Below are 20665 nucleotides of genomic sequence, written 5' to 3' on the forward strand. Positions count from 1 at the left end.
GAGGTATGGGTATGGGTGTGGGGTGTGGGGTGTGGAGTGTGGAGTGTGAGATGTGGGTGTTGGGTGTTGGGAGTGAGGTATGGGTATGGGTGTGGGGTGTGGGGTGTGGAGTGTGGAGTGTGAGATGTGGGTGTTGGGTGTGGGGAGTGAGGAGTGAGGTGTGGTTTGTGGGTGTGGGATGTGAGGTGTTGGGTGTGGGTTGTGGGTGTGGGATGTGAGGTGTTGGGTGTGGGTTGTGGGTGTGGGGTGTGAGATGTGGGTGTGGGGTGTGAGATGTTGGTGTGGTGTGTGGGTGTGGGATGTGAGGTGTGGGTGTGGGTTGTGGGTTGTGGGTGTGGGTGTGGGGTGTGAGATGTGGGTGTGGCGTATGAGGTGCTGGGTGTGGGTGTGGGATGTGGGTTGTGGGTTGTGGGTTGTCGGGTGCGGGGTGTGGGTGTGGGTGTGGGTGTGGGGAGTGGGATGTGGGGTGTGAGGTGTGGGGTGTAGGAGTGGGGAGTGAGGTGTGTGATGTGTGATGTGGGGTGTGGAGAGTGTGGTGTGGGGTGTGGGAAGTGGGGTGTGCGTGTGGGGAGTGAGTTGTGAGGTGTGGGTGTGAGGTGTGAGGTGGGGGCTGTGGGTGTGAGGTGTGAGGTGTGGGTGGGGGTGTGTGGTATGAGGTATGGGATGTTGGGTGTGGGGTGTGAGGTTTGGGGTGGGGGTGTGGGTGTGAGATGTGAGGTGTGGGTGGGGGTGTGGGGTATGAAGTACGGGGTGTGGGGTGTGAGATGTGGGGTGTGGGGTGTGGGGTGTGGGTGTGAGGTGTGAGGTGTGGGTGTGGGTGTGGGGTATGAAGTATGGGATGTGGGGTATGAAGTATGGGATGTGGGGTCTGGGGTGTGGGCAGTGGGGTGTGGGGTGTGGGGTGTGAGGTGTGGGGAGTGGGGAGTGGGGTGTGGGTATTTGGGTGTGGGGTGTGGGTTGTGGGGTATGGGGTGTGAGGCGTGGGGAGTGGGGTGTGGGATGTGAGGTGTGGGGAGTGGGGTGTGGGGTGTCTGGTGTGGGGTGTGGGAAGTGGGAAGTGGGGTGTGGGTTGTGAGGTGTGAGGTGTGGGGAGTGGGATGTGAGGTGTGGGGTGTGAGGTGTGGGGAGTCTGATGTGGGGTGTGGTGTGTGGGGTGTGGGGTGGGGGATGTGGGGTGTGGGAAGTGGTGTGTGGGGGGTGGGGTGTAGGGTGTGAGGTGTGAGGTGTGGGGAGTGGGATGTGGGGTATGGGATGTGGGGTGTGGGTAGTGGGCTGTGGGGTGTGGGATGTGGGTGTGAGGTGTGGGTGTGAAGTGTAAGCTGGGGTGTGTGGGTGTGAGGTGTGGGTGGGGGTGTGGAGTATGAGGTATGGGATGAGGGGCGTGGGGTATGGGGTGTGGGGAGTGGGGAGTGAGGTGTGGGGTGTTGGGTGTGGGGTGTGGGGTGTGGGGTGTTGGTGTGGGGTGTGGGGTATGGGGTGTGGGGTGTGGGGAGTGGGGAGTGAGGTGTGGGGTGTGAGGTGTGGGTATGAGGTGTGGGGAGTGGGGAGTGGGGTGTGGGGTGTGGGGTGTGGGGTGTGGGTTGGGGGTTGGGGGTTGGGGGTGTGGGGTGTGGGTGTGAGGTGTGAGGTGTGGGTATGAGGTGTGGGTGTGAGGTGTGAGGTGTGGGTGTTGGTGTGAGTCGTGAGGTGTGGGGAGTGGCGTATGGGGTGTGGGGTGTGGGGTGTGGGTTGGGGGTGTGGGGTGTGGGTGTGAGGTGTGAGGTGTGAGGTGTGGGTATGAGGTGTGGGTGTGAGGTGTGAGGTGTGAGGTGTGGGTGTGGGTGTGAGGTGTGGGAAGTGAGGTGTTTGGTGTGGGGTGTAGGTGAAAGGTGTGGATGCGGGTGTGGGAGTGAGGTGTGGGGTGTGAGATGTGGGTGTGGGGTGTAGGTGTGAGGTGTGTGGTGTGAGATGTGGGAGTAAGATGTGGGTGTGGGATGTGGGGTGTGCGGTGTAGGTGTGAGGTGTGAGATGTGGGGTGTGGGGTGTGGGGTGTGGGTTGTGGGGTGTAGGTGTTGGGTGTGGGGAGTGGGATGTGGGTGTGGGGTGCGGGGTGTAGGTGTGAGGTGTGTGGTGTGAGATGTGGGAGTGAGATGTGGGTGTGGGGTGTGGGGTGTGGGGTGTGGGGGGTGCGGTGTAGGTGTGAGATGTGTGGTGTGAGATGTGGGAGTGAGATGTGGGTGTGGGGTGTGGGGTGTGGGGTGCGGGGGGTGCGGTGTAGGTGTGAGATGTGTGGTGTGAGATGTGGGAGTGAGATGTGGGTGTGGGGTGTGGGGTGTGGGGTGCGGGGTGTAGGTGTGAGGTGTGTGGTGTGAGATGTGGGAGTGAGATGTGGGTGTGGGGTGTGGGGTGTGGGGTGTGGGGTGTGGGGTGTAGGTGTGAGGTGTGAGATGTGGGGTGCGGGGTGTGGGGTGTGAGGTGTGTGGTGTGAGATGTGGGAGTGGGGTGTGGGGTGTGGGGTGTAGGTGTGAGGTGTGTGGTGTGAGATGTGGGGTGTGGGGTGTGGGGTGTGTGGTGTGAGATGTGGGAGTGGGGTGTGGGGTGTGGGGTGTGCGGTGTAGGTGTGAGGTGTGAGATGTGGGGTGTGGGGTGTGGGGTGTTGGGTGTTGGGTGTAGGGTGTAGGTGTGAGGTGTGAGATGTGGGGTGTTGGGTGTGGGGTGTAGGGTGTAGGTGTTGGGTGTGGGGAGTGGGATGTGGGTGTGGGGTGCGGGGTGTGACATGTGGGATGTGGGGTGTGGGTGTGGGGTGTGGGGTGTGACATGTGGGATGTGGGTGTGGGGTGTGGGGTGTGACATGTGGGATGTGGGGTGTGGGTGTGGGGTTTGGGGAGTGAGGTGTGGGGTGTGGGTGTGGGGTTTGGGGTGGGACATGTGGGTGTGGGGTGTGGGGTGTATGTGTGAGGTGTGTGGTGTGAGATGTGGGATGTGGAGAGTGGGGAGCGAGGTGTGGGGTGTGGGGTGTGAGATGTAGGGTGTGGGGTGTGGGGGTGGGGTGTGGGGTGTGAGATGTGGGAGTGGGGTGTGAGATGTGGGAGTGGGGTGTGGGGAGTGGGGAGCGAGGTGTGAGATGTAGGGTGTGGGGTGTGGGGGTGGGGTGTGGGGATAGGGATGTGGGTGTGGGTGTTGGGTGTTGGGTGTTGGGTGTAGGTGTGAGGTGTGTGGTGTGAGATGTGGGAGTGGGGTGTGTGATGTGGGAGTGGGGTGTGGGGTGTTGGGTGTGGGGAGTTAGGAGTGAGGTGTGGGATGTGGGATGTGGGGTGTGGGTGTGGGGTTTGGGGTGTAGTATGTGGGTGTGGGGTGCGGGGTGTGGGATGTGAGGTCTGGGATGTGGGTGTGGGGTGTGGTTTTTGGGATGTGGGGAGTGAGGTGTGGGGTGTGGAATATAAAGAATGTGACGGGGTGTCGAGAGTCGGGTGTAGGGTTGGGTTGTTTCATGTACCTGGGTCTCCGGGTTGTGGTGGGGCTGCTGTTTGTGGAGGAAGCATGGGTTGTGCTGACGTCTCCTCCGGCGGAACTAGAAACACAAACACGAACATGATGATTGATCTCTCGCATACACAAAATATAGTCGTTATATAGACAAAGGCAAATGTTATTGTGACATACCCAAAACACAAAGAGAAGAAATCCATGAGAAAGGCAGCTCCCTCGACGTTGTTGAATGATTTGTACGACGTCGCAACCATCATTCCATTTCATCCGAGACATGTCAGATAGGCGACGCATCGGGGAATCGTGCACACCAGAGTAACACCTTTACATGAAGAAGGAAACTCGACATATCAGTGAACAGGACCCTTCTCCCGTGACGTCCCGTGTTGTATGCATCACCGGAGCTGTCGATGTCGATGTCGATGTTGGTATTCTGCCGTCAGTATTGGCTGTCTGGCTGGCACCTCGTACGGATGTCGTAGATATGTAGATGGCGTCGGACTGTCCTCGCAGACACGCCTCAGTTGGCACGGATGTGAGAGCTGCTGTCTGATACTCTTGTCGATAATGGTGGTTCGAATCCATGTCTTCGCGACGGGTTGTTTAGGTTGGGCGGCCACTACGGGAACAATCTCTGACGCGTTGTTTCCGTTGATAACGTCGCCATAAGAACCATATGATGTTCCTGTGGACGTTGAACTGACGTGCGACGTCCGGAGTCCAGCATTTGCCCTTTGTTATTTTCACTATGGCGTGGCACGGTGAAATCTCATCAATATCGGTGTCTTTCTGAACTCCGAACGTCCGAAGATAGCTTAGAGTGTAAATAATACGGGATTGTATATCTGGCTGTGTATATTTAACGCTTTAATCCATTTGTCCAGAATATTCGCAATTTCGTGCAAAACACGGGCAATGCCAGCGACACTTGGTGCTTGCGTTTCTTCGAGCTTTTTCAGATAAAACATCTTCCCTGGTTTAAATCCGAAACTTCATAAAAAGGCTTGTAAGTGAAACAGGTCACATTACAATAACTTGGAGTATTTGAGAATTGTAAATAGTTTTCTTGATGTTTTACAAGGGATTTTTAGATAAAAATGTAATTTATAATCGAAAATATATTAGAAATGTAATTTAGTAAATAGCTGAATTTTAACAGCAATCATTACGATCATTCAGTACGGCTTTCTAAAAGGAGGGCTGCGGTTGTGATAACAAGCTCACACCTGAATACAAATAACCCCACTACATTTCTTGTAGTTGTATTATTTGGTTGAAGACATGAACACAAATGTTTGAGGTAAAGTAATGTAATATATTAACATTGTACTCTCACACTCATTGCGGGAGATCATTCGCACACACTCGGCATATTCCGTGACCTACATATTACAGCGGGCAGAAATGGAACAGTCATATTGCTTGATTCTACTGTTAATCGTATACTGGCCTATCCGCTCCTCGTTGCGTGAATTTGTTTATGAGGAATACAAATTGATTACACAATTGACACCGAGCAACATTCATTAGGATCACGAATGCCACCAGATAGTGTATAATATAATAGTCACGTGAACGAGTGAATCAAGTACCAACATGGATTCCCCCCACTGCTAGAGGAGGTAATCTGCGGTACTGCCTTAGCCGAGTGCACCCTAGATGACTGCAGAACTACATAATTACCTTTCTTCTCCTCGCGTTTTTGCTGTCGTTTCTTCCTCCACACGAAGAATATAGCAATCCCCGCGATGAGGACGGCTCCCCAAATCAACGCGCCGATAAAGACAAGGTCAACCTCACTGGAACAGTAAGTGGAGTTCCTTGGATGACGAACACAAGCAAACTCACGTGTCATCGACATAGTCAACATTTTAAGTCGAGGCCTGCTAAACTAGCAGCTCCGTCTTAAAACCACTCTGGCCACTACAACGGGACCATATTTCCAATACTTCCTTGCACGCCGGAAACCTATGATTGTGGGTTCGATTCCCGGTTCGCCCCGATTATGTTTCTAGGTTTGCCAGCACCATACCCGTGCTCGTGGGTTTCACCGAAGTGGTAAACGTCTGAGACCTGCATCACTTCGGGCTTTCCTTCCACATTTATATAAACAGGAATGCTGTTAAAAGCGGCGTTAAACCCAACTCACTCACTCACTAATCGGTAAATGACATGGATATTTCATGTTCGTAACCCTGGCGGGTTTATTTCGATGTAGCTTTAGTACTTTCTATCGGACATCACACCCGGCACTCCACGAGGCAACTAACACAACAGACCATCAATGTGGGTGAGTGAGTGAGTTGGGTTTAACGCCGCTTTTAACAGTATTCCAGTTATATCACGGCATGTCAGCTATATGCCCAAAGTGATGCACGGGTATGGTGCTGATAAACATAATCGGGGCAAACCGGGATTCGAACCCACAATCGTAGGTTTCTCGCGATGACTGGGCCACCTGTGTCCCCGCCCATAGTAGTAATTGTGTTGAGTTTCAAAATGCACCGTGAAACCAATATGAAACAACAATATAATTCAATTAATGATTTACAAACTGCAAACTAAAAATTCCACTGGAATCAATAACCCCACGCTCTGACTGGTTTGCGCCAGCGTGGCTGTTTAGTAAGTGGTCCCATGGTGTGTGCTCCCAACACATAATGTATTATTCAAGTATGACTATGGCATATAAAAGGTACATGACAACTGAGAACGACACAAAACACTCAACACATAATGCATGCATTTGTCAGATTGCTACCACGCAACGTTGTTTCTGCGTTATTCCGTTGCCTTGCCGTTGTTTTATAACTATGCCGTCGGTATTCGTTCTAATCCAAGATGAATTTATGTTATGTCCTAATTGTCCTGGTTTCGAATCCTGAATTCAGCTCTATGAAATTCTCCAATGAAGTAAATGTCAATTCCACAACTTCTTGGCCTGGTCCTATGGCAAAACTGACACGTCGTGGTTAGCTGAAATACTGTGCTAAGAGGCCTTTAGCCCATACCTCCCCACTCACTCACTCACTCACTTGTCCCTGTAAACAAGTGGTCAGGATGTATGAGATGTCGGATAGTGTGTCATTCCAAGGGAGAGGGGCGATGGGGTAGCCTAGTGGTTAAAGCGTTCGCTCGCCACGCCGAATGCCCGTGTTCCATTCCCTACTTGGATACAGAGTCTGGTGTCCCCCGCCGTGATATTGCTGGAATATTACTAAAAACGGAATCAAATCGAACTCACTCACTCACTCACTCACTCACAGATTTTAGGGAACCATTTATATCATTTTGCCTTTTAACGTCAATGGAATCTGTTTTATCAGATAATCTGGACTGGTTATCGTTGACGTATTATATTTACATATTAATTACATATTTATGTCGGTGTCAAAAGTCTATCAGCCATGCTCAGCAGTCAAACTTCTCGCCCCAAAGAGATGCTACGGCAATACTGTGTGTTTCTGATAACGGAAATGGCGGTTTGTAGTGATATCATTCTACTTAATCTGACGCCCCCAAAGAGTGTGATGCAAATGTTAAAGTCATGAACTCAGTTATATATACTCAACAACAAAAGTTCCTGTGACACCAATATTTTCGTGCATTTTTTAAACAAGTAAGGTTTGGATTTTAATATTGTAGTACATGTATGGAATCAAGTCACAAAAACGCCACTGCTACAGAAAAGCATGCATTCCATGCAAATGTTGACTTTTATGCAAGCCCCATGCATTTCACTACCCAAGAATGGGTATAAAAACATACGCGTTAACGAGATGCCATATGCATTGTTTAGAATCGTGCTGACAACAACTACTCAGAAAAACAACAAAATTACGCAATTATTCAACATTACGAAATGCCACGCCTGTCCGAAAATGAGCGTCTGCGAGCCATTGGTATGCTTGAAGCAGGATCGAGTCAACGTGGTGTTGCAAGACAATTTAACGTCCACAGAAACACCATTTGGTGTTTATGGTAACGTTGGCAACAGACGAATGCAGTCAGAGACCATCCTTGGAGTGGCAGGCCACGCGTAACTAATAATCGACAAGACAACTGGATTCGAACAACACACCTACGAAATCGATTCCAGCCAGCAACAGTGACTGCAAGAAGCATCCGTGGCCTTCGACGAATACCTTCACAAACCGTATGTCGTCGCCTCAGATGTGCAGGGATTGTCGCCAGAAGACCCGCCAGACAGGAAACCACCGTCAAGCACGACTACAGTGGTGCAGACAGCGTCTACGCTGTACGGTCATGCAGTGGGGACAAGTTCTATTCACTGACGAGTCTCGTTTTCACCTCAGCCACAGCGATGGACGGATTCGAGTGTACCGACGTCGAGGTGAACGTTACGTCAATCATTGAGTCATTGAAGAAGATCAGTTCGGGGGCGGCAGCGTTATGGTATGGGGTGGGATTACAGCAAGACAGAGGACCCGTTTGATAGTGGTAAAGGGAAATCTCAATGGACAGCGCTACCGCGACGAGATCTTCGGCCCTGTTGTTCTATCGTTTTTGCGTCGTCATGGCCCAGGCATTACCTTTCAACATGACAACGCCCGGCCTCATATTGCTCGACTTGTTCAGGATCTCTTCAACAAAACAACGTGAATGTCATCCCCTGGTCGGCTCGCTCCCCTGATCTCTCACCAATCAAACACATGCGGGATGAGATGGATCGGCGCCTTCGGCGTCAACTACGTGTTCCAGACACTCCAGGAACTTCGAAACAAGCTCCACCAGATATGGACAGATATCCCACAGGACTTCGTGCGACGCCTGGTCGATTTCATGAGACGAAGATGTGTTGCTTGCATCGCAACCAGAGGTGGACACACGCTATTGATTTGTAAATTGACATTTTGGCATGTTCATGGTTTTTTTAATGAAATCTCACATTTTCTGGAGTCAGTATGGCAAATTAAATCATTTGAACACTTACAGGAGTCTTTTATCTGTTGCAAACCGAAATTGTTTCAGATTTGGTAAAAAACATAACTTTGCATTCAATCTTATTCAATGTCACATGAACTTTTGTTGTTCAGTATAGTTAACTATTTCCCGACTGTACCACGCAGTTCCTCCCTATTCATAGGTCTCAACGTTAGATGCCTCTGAGAGCTCTTATAACCAGTCAGCTCGTCTCGGTCCCATAGTACAACAATAGCCAAGTTGGTCCGACTGAAGATGTAAATATATGTATTGATTAAATCTATGATCTCGGCGCCCGATACACAAGAAGCGTGCCCGATCCATACGCCGCACTAGTTTGCAGCAGGGATTCTCCTGGATATTTTACGTATGAGAGAAAATCTCCCCTGGTCCAAAAACAATGAGATTTCTTGGCGTGTGATGAGATTTGGCTAATTTGCAGAGATATTTCATCTTCACACAGTGGAAACTGTATTTGATTTTCGGTAATTGTGACTCGAATAATGTTGCAAGTAATATTACCAGATTATATAGATATATCCTCGGATATCCTATTTTCGAATAGATGTATTTACAAAAAATACATTCGACTAATATTTCTGTTCATTGTCTACTTTAGGAGAAATTACACTAATATTTATGTATACTGAGTCAAATTAAAAACTTCACACTTTTAAAAGTAATCCCATATATGATATACAACGGTACTTGTGACTCGAATAATGTTGCAAGTAATATTACCAGATTATATAGATATATCCTCGGATATCCTATTTTCGAATAGATGTATTTACAAAAAATACATTCGACTAATATTTCTGTTCATTGTCTACTTTAGGAGAAATTACACTAATATTTATGTATACTGAGTCAAATTAAAAACTTCACATTTTTAAAAGTAATCCCATATATGATATACAACGGACACATGTATCAGAGCAGGTAATTTTTAATCATTAATGTCCAAAGAAGGATTTTAATTAACGGTGGTAACCATAATTTGTTCCAAGCACCTACGGTATTCGGTAATAACATCAACAGTTTAAATCATAAGTCCCAAGCACGAGAATCTGATGGCACACAAGTTCAGTAGCGTGTATGGCCACCATGTGCGTTGACAACTGCCACACAACGCCTCTGCATGGACCTTGTGATGCTTGTGAACACATGATTGGGAAGACGACGCCATTGTTGCTGCAAAATGGTGCCAAGATCTTGCAAATTCTGTGGTTGGTTCTGGAGAGTGCGCAGACTTCTGCCAGACGTGTTCGATGGGATTGAGGTCGGGAGACCTTGACGGCCAGTCCATGACGTTGACTCCCGCATTCTGAAGTATATTCCTTGTCAAAATTGCTGTGTGGGGTCTGGCATTGTCCTGTTGGAAGATCAAACCGGGTCCATGTGCTGCCATATAAGGCAGAAGTCCTGGTGCCAGTACCTGGTCGCGGTAAGCAGCAGCGCTGAGGTTGCCATGGATGACAAGAAGCCTGGAACATGCATTACCACCGAGAGCACCCCACATCATGACACTTCCGCCTCGAAATCTGTCAACTTCCTGTACACAACACTGGGCGTAACGTTCATGACGGCGCCTCCACACCCTCTCCCTACCATTAGCAAATCGAAGATTAAATCGGGAACTATCACTGAAGACGACGACTTGATTCCAATTCCTCTGAGTCATTCGTAAGTGTCGCTGTGCCCACAATTGACGTTGACGTCTGTGTAATCGGCCTGAGTCAGAATCGGCCCGCAGTATGGCCGTCGTGCTTGAAGGTGAGCAGTTCTCAGACGGTTTCGAACAGTTTGCGCACTCAGTCTACCCCTAAACAGTTCATTTCTGGTTGATGTAGCCGTCAAAAATCGGTTACGGAGGTGACGTAAGACAATCTGATGATCCTCTGCACGTGGTCGACCTGGCCGAGGGCGATCAGCGGTCGTACCCGTTTGCTTTAGACGCGTCTGTAAATCATAAACAGTCCGTCTACTACAACCCATCGTCCTGGCAACTTCAGCTACGGACGTTCCCGTCTGCAACATGCCGATGGCACGTTAACGTTGCCACATTTGAAAGGCGTGGCATGACAAATGGCCCTAAAGACTTTTGTTTTCTTGTGTTTTCTTTTTTTGTTAATGACTGCTAACAAGTATGGCTGAAAACACGTGCGGTATTATGGCCAGTTGCGCGTGAAAAAACACTTTTGCCACTATAGTGCTGTGCACGTGATTTTGATCGATTCACCTGCACAAAACCGGGTGTTATCTGAAGACAATACGTGGCCATTACTTTTTAAATACACAATAAGGGCCCACAATGATAACTGGTCAAAATGTTAAAATGTTAGGATTGTGAAGTTTTTAATTTGGTTCAGTATATTTCTCTTCATTGTGGACTTGATGGGGAATTATTCGCGAGTACAATTATAGATCGTTTAGGAGGCATGTTTACCACCATCAGCTGTTCATTTCATTGGCATGCAGTAGACAACAATCTGCAGTTATCAAATTTCGACAATGTATGTTTAGATTGTAATTCAATATATTTAGAGTGATGGCATGAAATAGCGTCTGTTGTAAATGGTATTACAGTTTGTTGGCAAAAATATATTATTTACATTCCAGTGCTTTCGTCAATTTCGCCGTCTTATTTCCGTCTGAAGTGTGTACCATATCAGAGGCCGGGTCTCCGACCGCATCAAATGAAATCTAATCAATATGGACTTTTCAATTAATTAGAAGTGACAGTTTATTATACAATGACTATTGCCCCAGACTCACCCTCTTGTTTAATTAGCAACAATTAAGTCATTTATTTCACACAGAAGGCAGCGTGTTTGCCATCTGCAGCAGCCAGAAAATGTTTACGAGTAACCGGAAGTTGAAAAGACAGTTGACATTCACGATGTTTAAGAGTTATATTTGAATGATTAAGTCACAGTTTTCAATTTTTATGTACAAATTTGGAAGCAAACATATCGTGGCATATTCTAAAAAATCTAAATCCAACTTGCTGTTTGGCCACTTGAAATAGTTCAAAATTTATAATTCACGCATGGTGGACATTCTTGCACGAGGGTACGTTCATGAAAACTCTTCCACCGGTGCCGTCACCGTCTAGACGAATCTCATAAAACAAATGCGATCGTTTCTGATCTGAAATTGTTTAAATTATTATGGAGAAAGAATTGTATGTATATTCATTTAGCTTTTGTTTTGCTGTTATTCCAATATCGAAATTTGCTCGTGTTTCGAAACTTTACCCCTTTCGCCTTTTTTCTCTTGATATCTGCATGGACGCACATACATGTAGATCAACGTCTTTGATTTCTGCTAGGATTTAAGTCTTAAAGAAATATGTTTAATGACTTGGAGTTGTAGATCACGGAATAAGATTTTCGTGCGCTACCAAAGTGTTTAGTTTGTAAAAACAAACACTCGTTTTGCCAATCGGTAACAAAAAAAATGTTGCGCACTCCATCAGGCAGCTGATGCAAAGCTCCATGCAGTGATATAGGAATCGGTTATGCACAGTAAGAGATAGCATGCAATGTTTCGTGTATGCAAATCGCTGTTTCGGTTGACAACTTTTGACGATTGAGTAAATATTTTACTGACATTTTTATGTACCGTAGAAAAATTAATTCAAGCAATAGGACAATTTTTATCTTTGTAGGTGCAAATGAGAGTGTTAATGCAGATAAAAGTAATGAAAGATCCATGCGATTTTCAATCCCGCTGATTGAATATTGATGCGATATTTACGACAACTATGCGAGAATATCTCAAACTAGCTTCACAGGAAAACACACACGAACACGTGAAATGACATGGATGTATAAAGTTGTGCTTCGCCACGTGCTGTACAGAAGGTTTTCAACCTCGTTTATCGTTTATAAAGCAACATGAAAACGTTAATCTGTATGCTACGCCCTTTATAATGTCCATCTGTTTGCTACTTAGACACGTTACAATGTCTATCTGTATGCTACTTAGACACGTTACAATGTCTATCTGTATGCTACTTAGACCCTTTCAATGTCCATCTGTATGCTACTTAGACCCTTACAATGACCACCTGTATGGTACTTAGACCCGTTACAATGTCTATCTGTATGCTACTTAGACTCGTTACAATGTCCATCTGTATGCTACTTAGACCCGTTACAATGACCACCTGTATGGTACTTAGACCCGTTACAATGTCTATCTGTATGCTACTGAGACCCTTACTATGTCCATCTGTATGCTACTGAGCCCCTTACTATGTCCATCTGTATGCTACTGAGCCCCTTACTATGTCCATCTGTATGCTACTGAGCCCCTTACTATGTCCATCTGTATGCTACTGAGCCCCTTACAATGTCTATCTGTATGCTACTTAGACTCGTTACAATGTCCATCTGTATGCTACTTAGACCCTTACAATGACCACCTGTATGGTACTTAGACCCGTTACAATGTCTATCTGTATGCTACTGAGACCCTTACTATGTCGATCTGTATGCTACTGAGCCCCTTACTATGTCCATCTGTATGCTACTGAGCCCCTTACTATGTCCATCTGTATGCTACTGAGCCCCTTACTATGTCCATCTGTATGCTACTGAGCCCCTTACTATGTCCATCTGTATGCTACTGAGCCCCTTACTATGTCCATCTGTATGCTACTGAGCCCCTTACTATGTCCATCTGTATGCTACTGAGCCCCTTACTATGTCCATCTGTATGCTACTGAGCCCCTTACTATGTCCATCTGCATGCTACTTAGACCCTTTGAATGTCTCTCTGTATGCTACTTACGCCCTTACAATGTCTATCTGTATGCTACTTAGACCCTTTCAATGTCCATCTGTATGCTACACCCTTTACAATGTCCATCTGCTTGCTACTTAGATCCTTTGTCTATCTGTATGCTACTTAGACCCTTACAATGTCTATCTGTATGCTACTTAGACCCTTTCAATGTCCATCTGTATGCTACTTAGATCCCCACAATGTCTATCTGTGTGCTACTGAGACCCTTACAATGTCCATCTGTATGCTACTTAGACTCGTTACAATGTCTATCTGTATGCTACTTAGACCCTTTACAATGTCCATCTGTATGCTACTTAGACTCGTTACAATGTCTATCTGTATGCTACTTAGACCCGATACAATGTCTATCTGTATGCTACTTAGACTCGTTACAATTTCCATCTGTATGCTACTTAGACCCTTTACAATGTCCACCTGTATGCTACTTAGATCCCTACAATGTCTATCTGTGTGCTACTGAGACCCTTACAATGTCTATCTGTATGCTACTTAGACTCGTTACAATGTCCATCTGTATGCTACTTAGACCCTTTACAATGTCCATCTGTATGCTACTTAGATCCCTACAATGTCTATCTGTGTGCTACTGAGCCCCTTACAATGTCCATCTGTATGCTACACCCTTTACAATGTCCATCTGTATGCTACTTAGACTCGTTACAATGTCCAACTGTATGCTACTTAGACCCTTTACAATGTCCATCTGTATGCTACTTAGACTCGTTACAATGTCTATCTGTATGCTACTTAGACCCTTTACAATGTCCACCTGTATGCTACTTAGACCCCTTACAATGTCCATCTGTATGCTACTTAGACCCGTTACAATGTCTATCTGTATGCTACTTAGACCCGTTACAATGTCCATCTGTATGCCAATTAGACCGGAAAGCGGAAGGTCCAGGGATCGACCCAAGACGCGTCAAACCAAAAGACGTTAAAAGACGGTACTTGTTGTTACCCTGCTTTGACGCTCAGCATAAATGGACTTCAACATGGACTGGTAGGTTCGAAGCCAGTATACTGTGTCTGTGTGGGGTACTCATGTTAAAACTGCGGCATGGTATCTCAGTGGGCTAGCACTATCATCAGTCCGGACCAGTACAAGCAGACACACACACACGTACATGCATGTCGCTATATAAGTCCAATCATTTTAACACATTTCCCTACTCTCCTTTACAATGCCCATGTGCATGCTGTGTAGGACCCTTGCAAAGGATTGTATAAACCTTATCCTTGAATCTTTGACAGATGGTGCTCAGCACGACAGTGAGTGAGTGAGTTGGGTTTAACGCCGCGTTTCCAGTTATATCAAGTCGTGTCAGCTTAATGTGGGAGGAAAGCCCGAAGTGATGCAGGTCTCAGACGTTTACCACTTCTGTGATGGTGCTGAGAAAACAGAAAGCATAACAGGGATTCGAAACCACAATCATAGGTTTCTGGCGTGCCCAAAGGAACGCAACTATGCACAGCGAATCGTGGCGCCTTAGACAACTGAGCCACCCGTGTCCCCTCAGCGCAACAGTGCTCCTATCTTACCTCTCCACAGGCCCGGCACAGCAGTACTCCGTTCTCTCGTCACCACAGCAGAAATCTTTGTCGTCATTGTCGCCGTCCCCAGGACAGTAAAACAAGCCCGGCTGTATTGATTGTGTCGTGGTGTTGTCAGACTCCTCCGTGCTGACGTTCAGGTTGGAGTTGGAGTTGTCGTAGAGGTCGGTGTTCTGGCAGATGGTGGGCACTGTGGATTGACATGGAGCGGTTCAACAGTTTGATATTTGGACTTTGTCACTTTGAGGAAATGACTGAGGGACTCATCAATGAAACATTGCTATAAGGGTGTTGAATGTCAGGGTGTTGAATATCAGGGTGTTGAATGTCAGGGTGTTGAATGTCAAGGTGTTGTTACTCAGGGCGTTGAATATCAAGGTGTTGAATGTCAAGGTGTTGAATATCAGGGTGTCGAACATTGGGGTGTTGAATGTCGGGGTGTTGCATGTCAGGGTATTGAATGTCAGGGTGTTGAATGTGAGGGCGTTGTATGTCAAGGTGTTGAAGGGCGGTCGGGAAGCTAAATGTTAAAGCGTTCGCTCGTCATGCCGAAGACAAGGGTTCGATTCCCGACAACGGTACAATGTGTGAAGCCCATTTCTGGGGTTCCCCGCCGTGATATTGCTGGTATATTGCTAAAAGCGGCGTAAAACCATACTCACTTACTATATAAGGGTGTTGAATGTCACGGTGTTGCATGTCAGGGTGTTGTTACTCAGGGCGTTGAATGTCAAGGTGTTGATTATCAGGGTGTTGAATATTAGGGTGTTGAATGTCAGGGTGTTGAATGTCACGGTGTTGATTATCAGGGTGTTGAATATTAGGGTGTTGAATGTCAGGGTGTTGAATGTCAAGGTGTTGAATATCAGGGTGTCGAACATTGGGGTGTTGAATGTCAGGGTGTTGCATGTCAGGGTGTTGCATGTCAGGGTTTTGAATGCCAGGGTTTTGAATGTCAGGGTGTTGTATGTTTGGGTGTTGAATGTCTGGCTGATGAATGTCAGGGTGCTGTATGTCAGGGTCTTGAATATTAGGGTGTTGAATGTGAGGGCGTTGTATGTCAGGGTGTTGAAGGGCGGTCGGGAAGCCTAGTGGTTAAAGCGTTCGCTCGTCACGCCGAAGACTCGGGTTCGATTCCCGACAACGGTACAATGTGTGAAGCCCATTTCTGGGGTTCCCCGCCGTGATATTGCTGGTATATTGCTAAAAACGGCGTAAAACCATACTCACTTACCATATCAGGGTGTTGAATATTAGGCTGTTAAATACCAGGATGTTGAATGTCAGGGTGTTGTATATCAGGGTGCTGAATATTGCTACGATGACCAGTTACAATGTACTTCTGTTGTTCGAGTACGAGGGTTGGTAAAAAAAGTTCAAAGCCTGACTTTCAACTATGTGAATATAGTACATTGTTTGAGTCTTTCAGTGCAAGTATATTTGAGATGTTGAGGCCGTTGGTATATTAGCAATTGCCAGTTGAACGTGATATGGATCAAAATGGAGATAGAAATGGAATAGAACGAGTACCGAGCAGTCATCAGATTATTTACCTTAGAGAAAAGAACTCCCCAAGAAATTCATGATCACATGTCACAAGTGTATGGTGATAACAGCTCCAGCTATTCCACTGTTAAGGTTTGTTTAAGCCATGGATCTATTGTAACTATTATTCATGAACAATACAGATGAACGAGATATCTGCTCATTTGGTGCCAAGATTCTAAATTCTGATCATAAGGACTGCCATTGCCAGAGAACATTTAGAGCCAACTGAGGAGGATTTCGTCAAATTCAAAAAGCGATAAGCAACGGGTGATGAAACATGCGTCTACCCCAGTCAAAACGTCAATCCATGGAATGGCACTGCTGGATCTCTACTACTTCATGACAATGCCCCTTCACACACGCCTCTATTTGCAAAGGTTGCTGCGCAACAATGTAGGTTCGAAGAGCTTCCTCATTCTCCATACTCGCCAGATCAGGCACCAAGTGATTTCCACTTGGTTCTTAAACTGAAAGAACACCTTCGTTGAAAGCGCTGTGACGACAACGATAACCTCAAAGCTGCCATGAATGGGTTTTTCACGGTGGCTTCTTCCTGACTGGAATTGAAAAGCTTCACTATCGATACGATATGAAAAACAGGGAGATGATGTTGAAAAATATAATAAAAAAACAATTTCACAATTATTGGTTTTGTTTGTTTGGCTTAGGACTATTTTAACAGCCCTCGTAGTAAATTCAGACAACCTACTTGAATCTGGGGTATTGTTGTAGCGGATGGTGAAGAAGTAGGCCACGCCGTTGTACACGTCGCCGCGCATGAATGCTGCCTCCCATGTAGCCGCGGTCAAGCCGTAGGTTCCCTGTGGGGCATTGAGTGAGTGAGTGACTTGGGTTAACGCCGCTTTGAAAGGTATTAATGCGATTTATCGCCAGCACTCAAAGTCTAACCCACCCGGCCACCGAGAAGCCACTGAGAAAGTGTTATCCCCCAAAAATAAAGTTGATGTCAGTGTTTCAGGGTTCTGGTTTACTCTGTTTCCAGACACGTATCTCCCTGTGGCTGACGGCACCCCTTCAGCAGACCCACCCCCTCTACAACAACCGCCCACCGTCGCCTACCCCCAACCACAATCCCCAGGGCGTTCACTGGGTTGTCTGGTCCGGACTCGATTACGAATCGGTTGATGCATGTCATCGTGTCTCAATTGCGCAGATGGATTCCCATGATGCCAATCACTTGATTGGCTGGTCCAGACTCGATTATTCACAGACCGCCGTCATATAGCCGGAATATTGCCGAGTGCGGCGTTAAACAACAAACAAACAAACAAACATACATTGAATCGGTGACTATGATCTCACCTTGAAGCGCCTCGGTTCATCGTCAGTGTCATCCTCATCCTCATCACGATCGTGTTCATGTGGAAATTCTGGAAATATTCGATCAAGAGTGGCATTACGTCATCACGTGTCTGAGAGAGCAGGCTGAATTTGTGTTGGTATGTACTTGTTGTTGATGCTTTGAAAGTGACTCAGAGAGCTGTCACATCTAACATGTACGGCAAACCAGTACTTAACTACGTGTACTAGCCAGATGCAATTTAAAGCACATTTGGACATGCGGAATTATATAGTATGATTGAGCACATTTAACTGTGTCTTGGTTATATTTTTAGATTCAAGACATATGTAAAATGAAAAATTAATTCTGAGGGATTCTTTGACGAAAAATTTGAAATCATACGCGTATTCTGATTGGTTTGTCGTATTTTCGCACATAACATTCATCGATAGGGGGGACGAGTCTTCTTGCAGGTTACGGACATCAGATGCATCAATTTAATGACAGTGTACTAAAGCTCTTGTTTTAATGAAACACGTTTTGATATTTGCATTACCAGTATGTATTTAATCATGAAATACTTTGTTTAGTCTAACCATGTTGAAAACATACTTTTGCTGGAGTGAAAATCAGGTGAAATATCACGTTTTGTCACACCTACAGTCAGTCTGCCTCATTGACACTATGGTTTTCTGAGTAAGGTCATGAAGATCACAAAGAAAATATAAGACTTGAATTTATTTTGTCAAATGCAATGTTTATCCCTTCATGTGGTTTACTAAAGTTGATATCTTGACTTGAAAATATTAACTTTGTCAGATCACAAGATGAAATATTATTAAACATATTTTATTGTCCAAAAAGACAAAGGGCAGCACTTATTACTGCCTTCTCCCTATATACAGTTATACATAATATTGCATAATGAAAATGAACAATTTACAGTTGAAGCTTCCCATTGTGGAAACATAGTGCGCAATATATATACAGTGCTCATATGAAGGATATGTACAATGTGCTGGAAAGTGAAGACAGTGTGTATCTCATACATATCCTAATATTATACATTTTAGTGTTGAATATAGATTTAACAATATTAATGAATAACAGTTTGGAAACAATAATATGCTAGCTACTGAATCTGTTAGTCGTTTCTATAAATTTGTGTACAGACAAGAATATTTTTGTATTCAGGAAAACATCTAAGTTTGGATCACCAAAAAGAATACTATGTAGAGTTTTTTGTCCTCCTAGATTATCGATAGCTGTCACAGCCTGTCAGTAATGTCTCCCTTAAATCATCATATAAGGTACATTCGAAGAAGTAATGGAATGAATTTTCACAAGGAGCATGCATACAAGGAGCATGAGATAATTTCATGCTATCATCGTTATTTGACAAGGAAAACAAATTACTTCTATGTATTTATATTTTTTTATTTTTCGCGTTTTGATTGAATTATAAAAATATATCAAAATGATCACACCACTTGACTTGATTGAAATAAACTAAAGTTCTAAAGATTGTTAACAATAGTAAAATATTACATCATAACAATATAATTATTGCAAAATGACACAGTAAGCACAACTATATTCTTATATATAAATTGATATGATTAATAATCAATCATAAACGGCAATTGCTTGCACAAAAGAAATCTTTTTGTTTTAAAAGTTTCAAAACATGTTTTTGGACATAAAACCAGATGGGTTTCACAATTAAACAAAGAGAATTAATGAGTTATGATTGCAATACGCATGGGAATTAAAAATAATTCTGTTTATAATTTAAGTTTTTAGTAATGTCAATATCAATTTATGCATTTGAAATATTTGAATACAAACTGTTAAAGAGTTATCTGTTTCTGTAAATTATATAAAGATCAAATGTAGATTGAACATTCACTGGACATTAATTAGTTGGGGTTTTGTTCATTTCATGACATGATTAAATTGGTACAGTAAAGTAAATAATTCAGTTGAAATATTACACCTCATTCTATCTAATCTGTCAACATTGACAATCAAAATAACAACTGTTCACAATCACAACAGCACAAGTAGATCGAGAGGTCTAATATTTTATTGGAATGCATTTGAGTCCATTACTATTTACATCAAATACGCAACTGATGCAAACTTTTGATTTGTTACGATTGTAAATTCTCAGTAGGTTACAATTTGATACATTATTTTAAGGATTGACTGTGTATTTTTTTTTCAGTTCATTGAGGTATGAATCGAAAAACCGATGCGCAAACTATGAATCCGCGTAGCGGATTCTTACAAAAGTTTGCACATCGGTTTTTCGATTCATACCTCAATGAACCGAAAAAAATACACAGTCAATGCTTATAATTAAATTCGATAACGTAAAACATGTTTTATCTACAATAGTTTAACCCAAAACAGTTGCATATATCAAAACAGACAAAAATGACGGCATTGATGAACATTCCAGGTGTAGGAATACATACAGTGGCGTGACATGAATCAGGTGATCGTTTAATTTATGCACACAACTTGACACGCCTACACAGTCAGTAGCCAATCAACGGAGAGTGGGATTAAAACAATGTTCATTTGACCTGTCAATTATGGCAAGAGGCGAAAAGACTTGCAACAGTCAGACTGTAACGAACCGGAAGAAATATGTCCGAGTGAAGGCGGCTGTTTCAAATAACATGGTCATTTACTGCGTGATTCAAACATTACTTCTCTGATTACGGTAAAACAGTTGGAGAAATGCTAGTTAGAAATGAAACGCGAAGACGTGAAAGTTGAACCGAGGCGAGCGGGAAAAAAAACTGGCGAGCGAGCCTGCACGTTTGCTGTTTCATTCATTCTCGGCCTTCGGTTTCAAAGGGGAGTTTGGACAATGAATATGCATGAAAGTCGCTAAATGTCCTGTGCATGACGATACACGTGAGCAGAAAGGGAATTCCCTCGACTGTAATATTGGGATTCCCCGACATTCCGCAGTAATAAAAGTAGTGCGCAGCGGTGGGCGTGGCTTAATTTTTTACA

General features: G+C 45.0%; 1 protein-coding gene across 1 annotated transcript in view; it reads right to left on the reverse strand.

Annotated features, from left to right (window-relative positions):
- Window positions 1-20665, reverse strand: part of LOC139465595 (uncharacterized) — a 41337-nt gene that overhangs the window by 8437 nt on the left and 12235 nt on the right. The window contains exons 3-7 of the mRNA XM_071247303.1: window positions 17656-17723; window positions 17042-17153; window positions 14773-14974; window positions 5152-5267; window positions 3476-3550 (exon numbers count right to left, since the gene is read on the reverse strand). Of these exons, the coding sequence (XP_071103404.1) occupies window positions 3476-3550; window positions 5152-5267; window positions 14773-14974; window positions 17042-17153; window positions 17656-17723 (573 nt within the window). The remainder of the gene's footprint in view (window positions 1-3475; window positions 3551-5151; window positions 5268-14772; window positions 14975-17041; window positions 17154-17655; window positions 17724-20665) is intronic.

Source organism: Haliotis cracherodii, unplaced genomic scaffold, assembly GCF_022045235.1.
Source record: "Haliotis cracherodii isolate W230 unplaced genomic scaffold, xgHalCrac1.p SCAF_18, whole genome shotgun sequence".
Taxonomy (NCBI): domain Eukaryota; kingdom Metazoa; phylum Mollusca; class Gastropoda; order Lepetellida; family Haliotidae; genus Haliotis; species Haliotis cracherodii.